Source organism: Microtus ochrogaster, unplaced genomic scaffold (assembly GCF_000317375.1).
Source record: "Microtus ochrogaster isolate Prairie Vole_2 unplaced genomic scaffold, MicOch1.0 UNK99, whole genome shotgun sequence".
NCBI classification, from domain to species: domain Eukaryota; kingdom Metazoa; phylum Chordata; class Mammalia; order Rodentia; family Cricetidae; genus Microtus; species Microtus ochrogaster.
Genome location: NW_004949197.1, coordinates 1168027 through 1175318, shown reverse-complemented (window position 1 = coordinate 1175318; position 7292 = coordinate 1168027). Strand labels below are relative to the sequence as shown.

General features: G+C 47.3%; 1 protein-coding gene across 1 annotated transcript in view; it reads left to right on the top strand.

Annotated features, from left to right (window-relative positions):
* LOC101985978 (retinol dehydrogenase 7-like) overlaps positions 1-6474 on the top strand; it is a 6941-nt gene extending 467 nt beyond the window's left edge. The window contains exons 2-4 of the mRNA XM_013355156.1: positions 2268-2526; positions 5372-5535; positions 6059-6474. Of these exons, the coding sequence (XP_013210610.1) occupies positions 2268-2526; positions 5372-5535; positions 6059-6276 (641 nt within the window). The 3' untranslated portion in view covers positions 6277-6474. The remainder of the gene's footprint in view (positions 1-2267; positions 2527-5371; positions 5536-6058) is intronic.
* The last annotated feature ends 818 nt before the right edge of the window (positions 6475-7292 follow it).

Sequence of the window (7292 nt, the reverse complement as noted above, 5' to 3'; positions counted from 1 at the left end):
GTGTGTGAAGGGGCCTCCCGGTTACACTTTTTGGAAAAAGCTTTATGTGGGTTGGGGCACTTGAAGTACCAGAGCCTCCTCCTCTCCCCTTAACATCACCTGAGCACTTTCTCTCTCTCCAGCCCCTATCTGCTATTTCTCAGTCTCTCTGGTGTTGGTAAGAAGGTGCCCTGTGGAGCATTCACCTTCTCACCTTCTTGTCTGTGCTCTGTCCCCTTCTCTATGTAGACAATATAGACTGCTGGATGCTTAGAGCAGGGTCCCTTTCTGGAGCAGAGGATGGGACTTGTTCCTGGGCTATGTGTGCAGGGTATCTGGGGCTACGCTTGGGTCGATTTCCTGGATCAACACCATCCTTGCTCTAACTTGTCACCTGCCGTCCTCTGTGAAGGGAGACAAGACTGCTCCTGTGTAGAGCGGCTATGACAAGCTTAAGGACTGACTTGGGAAACAACATACTTGAAAGGGGACTCCTTTGTTGTTGGTTTGGTTTGGTTTTTGAGACAGGGTTTCTTTGTGCATCTCAGGGTGTCTTCAAGCTCACAGATATCCCCCTGCCTCTGTCTCCGGAGTGCTGGGATTAAAGGCGTGTACCACCACTGCTGGCTGTTCTTTTATTATACCAATAACAAGAAAGAAAGAGGTGTTTAAAGAAATCTAAGAATAAATTGAAAATATGATTTTTCATTAAAACACTGGGAAATGATACTTTAATTAAAATTAACCTATATTCTCACTCCTTTGACCTAAAACCTATAAACATTTTGACTCATATGAAATTAAAATACACGAATTGTTTTCACCTAAAAGTATGATCAGTTTTGATACCTGAAGCACATTTCCTCAGATAATGGTATTCACTGATTAGGACCAGGGAATACTTTAACCTATCCTTAAGAATATAAATATATCTTGAGGTGAATACTGGAATGTTTGCACATAATTCTTTCTTTTATTATTATTGTTGTTGTTATTTTTGTAAAAGGGCTTTGGTTTCATGTGCCATCATGTCAGCTTGTTTCCCACATTTATTTTTTTCTTTTCTTTCTTCCTTCCTTCCTTTCTTTCCTTCTTTCTTTCTTTCTTTCTTTCTTTTTTTACCATAAGCACTGTCTTGGCTAACTATTTATTTAAATTATCAGCAAGTATGAATATGTTGAGATTCTAGAGTAAAATTCCTTGATTAAACATGTTCACCTCAAGAAGGACAGGCATGGATCTGAGTTGAGGAGGCATCTGACTGATTGAGCCAGATCTAAAGTGACCTGCTCTTCTTAAATCAGCCAGTCCCCTGTTCTCTACGCATGGAGGTCAGCGGCATCCAGTGCTGACCGTTGTGTAGCTGATGGTGGATCCTGCAGGGTGGCTCCCTGAAGATCCACCGCCTAGAGACTGGCAGGATGGGTGAGAGTGGCCTGTGGGTGAGTGTGCAGAGAGGGCCCCATTTTCTGGGACGGAGGGTGGAGCTCGTGTCTTGTTGTTTGCAGGAAGTGTCACCTCCCTCTTCCTGCTGGCCTTGTGTGGCAAGCATCCCAGGAACATGGTTCGATAGAGTTTTAAGACTGTTTACTCATTGTTTGGTAATTTCATGGAGTCATTCAGTGAATTTGTATCCTATCAATCCAACGCCTCTCTCTCCTCTAGCTCCTCCTAACCCTGCTTTATATCCTCCTCCACAGCCTCACATCTTCTTTATATCCTCCTCCACAGCCTCACATCTTCTTTTGAAATAGAACACACCACGTGTGATAAGTCATTCAATGGTGATGCTGGACCTGCCAAAGCCATTTTTATTCAAAGCACGAATGCATCATGGTTTTCCATGGTCTCCTCCAGCCAGGACTTTCGGTCCATATTTCTCAAACTCCACTAGGGTAGTAGCTCTGCCTTCTGCCCTGTCCCTTTCCTGTCCTGTCCTGTCCTCTGCTCCCTCACCTGCAAGGTGTTACTAACCTGTAAGATGCAAACACAGTTCCATGCGTCCAGATTACCAGAGGCGCCATATGTCTTCAACATCTGTGCTGGTTATTAGCAAGCATGAAGTCACTGGTTGTCCATTCTCAGGGAGGGAGCTGTTAGGAATCAAAGGAGGAGGAAGGTATCCTGCTGTGAGCCATGACTACCAGGATGGGTAGCTCCAGCCCACAGACACCATGCCTTTACTTTATTTAACTCTCCATCCAATGCCTGTCCATGTGGCCTTACCCACTGTAATGTGATTTTAGTCATAATTATACCTGTATAATGTGATTCTTTCTTCTTCCCAGGACTCTGGGGCCTGGTCAACAATGCCGGAATCTCTGTTCCCTTGGGTCCCATTGAGTGGATGAACAAAGAAGACTTTGCCAAGATACTGGATGTGAACCTGTTGGGCATGATCGAGGTGACTCTGAGCATGCTGCCCTTAGTGAGGAAGGCAAGGGGCCGAGTGGTCAACGTCTCCAGCGCTGTGGGTCGAGTGTCTTTCTCTGGTTGTAGTTACAGCATCTCCAAGTATGGTGTAGAGGCCTTCTCAGACTCCCTCAGGTAATGGAGGGTTATGAGGTCCTATGTTTCATTTGATCACAGCCTTTGAGAAACCCTCATGAAAAGTTTTTTCTTTTTCTTTTGGTTTTTCGAGACAGGGTTTCTCTGTGGTTTTGAAAAGTTTTTCTTTCCTGTTTGGGGGACTCTCTTACCTCTTCCTCTCGGGAATAAGCTGGGTAGCCCCTCTCTATAACCCTGGGAGATGACCAACACTTGGTTTTCTTATCCTTGTCCTGACCAGGAAGACATCCCTGTACATAGCAGGGATGCATTGGGGTGGCACTGGCCTTTGCCATCCTCTCTGATGCTCAGTAGGGAATGCCCTGGAGGTGGCTGAGCACCGTATTCAATTCAGCTGTGCTGATGTGGCTGTGTTAAAGTACATAGTTCTCATAACCTAGCATGACAATAATGTTTTGGCCCTAAAAAACAAACCCAACAACAATAACGCCAAAAACCACAGCGCGAGAGAGTCAAAGAAGAGAGAAAAGGAGAGAACACGGGCAGGATGGAGAGACTTTTAGCGGTAGTGACTGCGTTAATCACCAGATGTGTGGAGGGCCCTGCAGCATGGGTCTGAGGTCAGGCTGAACTTGGGCTTCCTGGATAAGAAAATGTTAACAGCCCAGGCCCAGTGTGACATTTGCAGACTGCCTTCAGTGCAGCGTCATCCTGGAGCAAAAGGCAGGTCAGCCCTGGCAGCAGTGGGTCTATGCAGACTCACGAGGGAGGGGTTGTGCAGGCGTGTGTCTGTGTCAATGGCATAGATACTGGGAGTCAGGTAAAAGGCAAACAACAGACTCATTTATTCAGCCCTGTGGAGAGCTGTATGTACCCTCCTCCCAACTCCTAGGCTGCATTCCGATCTGTTGACATTGCATGGTCCCTTCTGATAGACCAGGCACAATCAGGACATCTGACAGCTCTAGTGCTATTTAATTTGTGTTTTAATAAATACAGCTTTCCTGAGGATAAGAGTGCAGAGCTAAACCACCTGAGGCCAGGTTCAGGTGCCACACACCTTTAACCCCAGGACTCAAGCCCACCCTGGGCAACATGAGATTGAATCTGTCTGAGAAATAGAACTCACACAAAGACGCTCTCAGCCTTTGGGTTTCATGTGCCTTTAATCCCAGCATGAGCAAGGTGGAGACAGGAGAGATATGGCTGGGTGGAGAGAGGTATATGCAGTAGGAAGAGATGAGAGCTCATTGCAGTCTGAGGTTTGGTGGAGAGCATTGCAGTCCAGTCACACTGAGGATAGGATCGACCGTTTGATGGTCTGAGCCTTGGTATAGATAAGAACTGTCTAGTGACTTGGTTGCTTTGCTTATCTTCAGCTTAAACCCCTATATCTGTTTTTAGGTTTTTATTATTCAGGCAACAAAGAGCAACCTTTACCAGGCCCTCAACAAGCATCAAGTGGTCACCCATCATAGGTTAGGCAGGATCAGGACCTCTGACAGTGTTTCTTGCTAGACCCTCAAACAGACTCCAGGTTGGCTCATTTCTCGGTCTTGTAGGCCTTACCTTCCTATGTATCCACCTTATCTTATTTATTATGGGCACTCAGAGGGAGCCAGTGTTCTTTGTGCAGGCCTTGTCGACACTGCTTTGGGAGGGCTCAGTACTGTGCCTGTCTTAGACTGACCTGCGGAACTAGCTCTTCTCGTCATTGACTACTAGCCCTCGAAGAGCATTCTGTCCTGGAGAGATGCCGGTTGATGGGACTAGTTGGTAGCCATTTGAATTACAGATAACCAGATATGCATAACCTCCTGCAGAGGACTGTGAGAAGGATGCCTGAGAGCCATTAACACCTGAAGTTAATGCCTCAGCTACTGCCTGCCAGTCTTGAATATGCTGCAGGAAACATTAGAAATGAACAAGGATTAATAACACACCCCTGCCAATTAAGTCATGTGTGAGCTTCCAGGAAGATGTCAGACATGGATGTCATAGAGAGAGCAGACATGGAAAGGGTGGGGGTGATGAAGAGGTTACCCATTTTGTGGAGGAAGATAGCAGGCAAGTCAGAGAGAAGATAGCTGTCAATAGAGGTGGAAAGTTATGTTGGACCTTCACATTTGATGCTTAGTGGGGGACTTGTGTGACTTATTCCAACATAGTGTCTCCCAAGGAGGGATGTATTGGGAAGCTGAGCCTTGGTTCTACTTCCTGTTGATGCAATGGGCAAATAGAAACAAAAAAAAAAATCTGCCTTCCTCACTGGACAGGGCAGACAAACATGACAGACAACACTAAAGAAGAAAGGGGGCCCCCAACTTGTTCCTGAAAAGGCACCGAAAACAGAACATTGGGGGGGGCCTTCTCACAAAAATACACTATTCGGGGGCACTGTCCAGCACCACAACTGAGGAGTAGGGGACTTCTAGAACCTATCCAGGTGCCAAATGTTGCTGGATCCTGATGGCTCCCTGGGGGAGTAGGTGAGAAGGTATGATATCAATGGCAAGGACTCCCGGAGTCAGGTCACAGGCAAACAGCAGACATGTTTATGTAGACATGGGAAGAGGCATATAGACCCTTCTACCACACCCAGGCTGCATTCTGATTCACTGACATTGCATGGTCGCCCCTCATTGGCTCAGGATCAGCATGCCTGACAGCACGTTACCAGGCCCTCAGGCAGACTGGAGTTTGGCTCATCTTCTCAGCATTGTAGGACTTATGTTCCTACACTTGTCACAAATTATGTCTCCGTCCGCTACACATACGAGACCCGAACTTCTAAAATGTTCTTACCACAGTCTCTGGTTGTTATGGTGTAATCTTTTCCTCAAAAGACCTCTGAAGTCATTGACACTTGCCTGCTCTCTTACAGGAGGGAACTCTCCTATTTTGGGGTGAAGGTGGCTATTATAGAGCCTGGAGCATTCAAGACTGCTTTGAACAGTAATGGAAGGCTATCATCAAGTATCAAGATGCTGTGGGACCGGGCCAGCTCAGAAGTCAAAGAGATCTATGGAGAGGAGTTTATGTTATATTGTGAGTGACCTTTAAGAACTGAAACAAAACCTTGTCCTAAATCCAGAGTCTCTGCTTTCTCTCACTGCTCCATGGCCTGATCCAGACTGTCTTTTTCACAGTGGAAAAGTTTAGTCCCCTTTCCTTGGGAGCCTGTGGGATTCTGCTCATACAAAGACATTCTGGCTTCTAGAACATTGGGCTCTGTTTTATATGAACCCCTCATTATCTCACAGATAAAAATGAAGCCAGGGGTGGGAGGTGGCATCAAACCACTGCTTTCTATAAGCTTGGGTTAGTGTCTGGTGTTGGGTGAGATCTTCTAGCCATTCAGCCAGAAAGGTCTCTGAACTGGGACACAGGTGGAGGTGTGAACGGTTCTTCCTTTAGCTGGGCTGTGTCCTTCTTTGGTCATGGGACAGGCTAGGCTTGGGCGTGGCTTCTGATTTGGATACGTGGGTTCTAGACAGGCTTTCTTCAGTTGGTCACTGAGCGGGGGTGGTGGGATGTGGAGGCGACCAGAATAATGTCTTGTTCTCTGCAGACCTGCGAACACTGACGTCATTGGTGGAAACATGCTCGGAGGACCTTACTTTGGTGACGGACTGCATGGAGCATGCACTGACTTCCTGTCATCCTCGCACCCGCTACTCAGCCGGCTGGGACGCTAAGCTCTTGTACCTCCCCATGAGCTACCTGCCCACCTTCCTCTCAGATGCCTTCTTCTACTGGAGCTTAGCAAAGCCTGCCCAGGCCCTGTGAAATCTGCCCTTGTGCAGTGAAGTGGGAGGGTTAGGGCCAGCACCCCATGTCCAAATGCCACATCAGCAACCTGTGGCTGGGAGATGGTGACGCTGGTGGTATGGAATCTCGCCAAGACTGAGAAACAATTGTTGATTTTCTTGAAACCATGGCTTTCTCTGGATTCCTTTCATTTTAGAATAAATGTTGGAAAGATTACTTGTGTCCTGTGCCTTGACCTAGAGGAGCAGCGAGGTGTGGACCACGGGGAGACAGAGTTAAGGGAGAGGGGAGTGTCCTGAGGAGCGCCAGCAACTGTCACCTCTGCTCTTGCTCAGCTCTTCCTTCCATGGAGCACAGTGACCATTGCTTCCCTTTCAGGGTTGTTAAGCAACCTGATTCCCAGGATAAGGCAGAAGAGTTTTCAACATGGAGATGGGGGGGGGGAGTATTGCAAACCCCCAGGCTCTTCCTTCCTCCACCTTTCCCTTCTGTCACCAGCACCTGCCCTCCAGACTCAGTCACTGACCCTCTCAGGTCACCTTGTTCTGATCTGTGACATCCACCACCTCTGGTGAATGGAGTGAGCGTTGTTTCTGGGTTCTGGTCTTTTGTTTCCTGTCAACATTTGCTGCTCCAGGTCAGAGATGCTCCTGGACTGGCCCTGGCTCCCAAGTCCTGGCTCTGTAGGTCAGGAGGGTTGTGAGGATCCCTTCAATGAGGGATGAGCAGAGGACCAATTGCAGGGAGTGACAGAGCCCTACACTGCCAATGGGAGGAGCCTGTCCAGATGCCCTGGTGTCCTCCTTCATTTGTAAAAATGGAGGCCATGGTGTCTTTGCTGAATCACTGAGGGATGACTACAGTCTCAGTAGAAAACAGACTTTGACATCCCACGCTGCAGGCCTACTCATTGTTTTCATCTCTAACCTTTTTCTCAGATGGTTTTTGAAACAGAATCTGGACGCATGACTTTGTATCAAATATATAAAAATACATATCAATGGAAAATATTTAAGACCAACGGATATTCACAA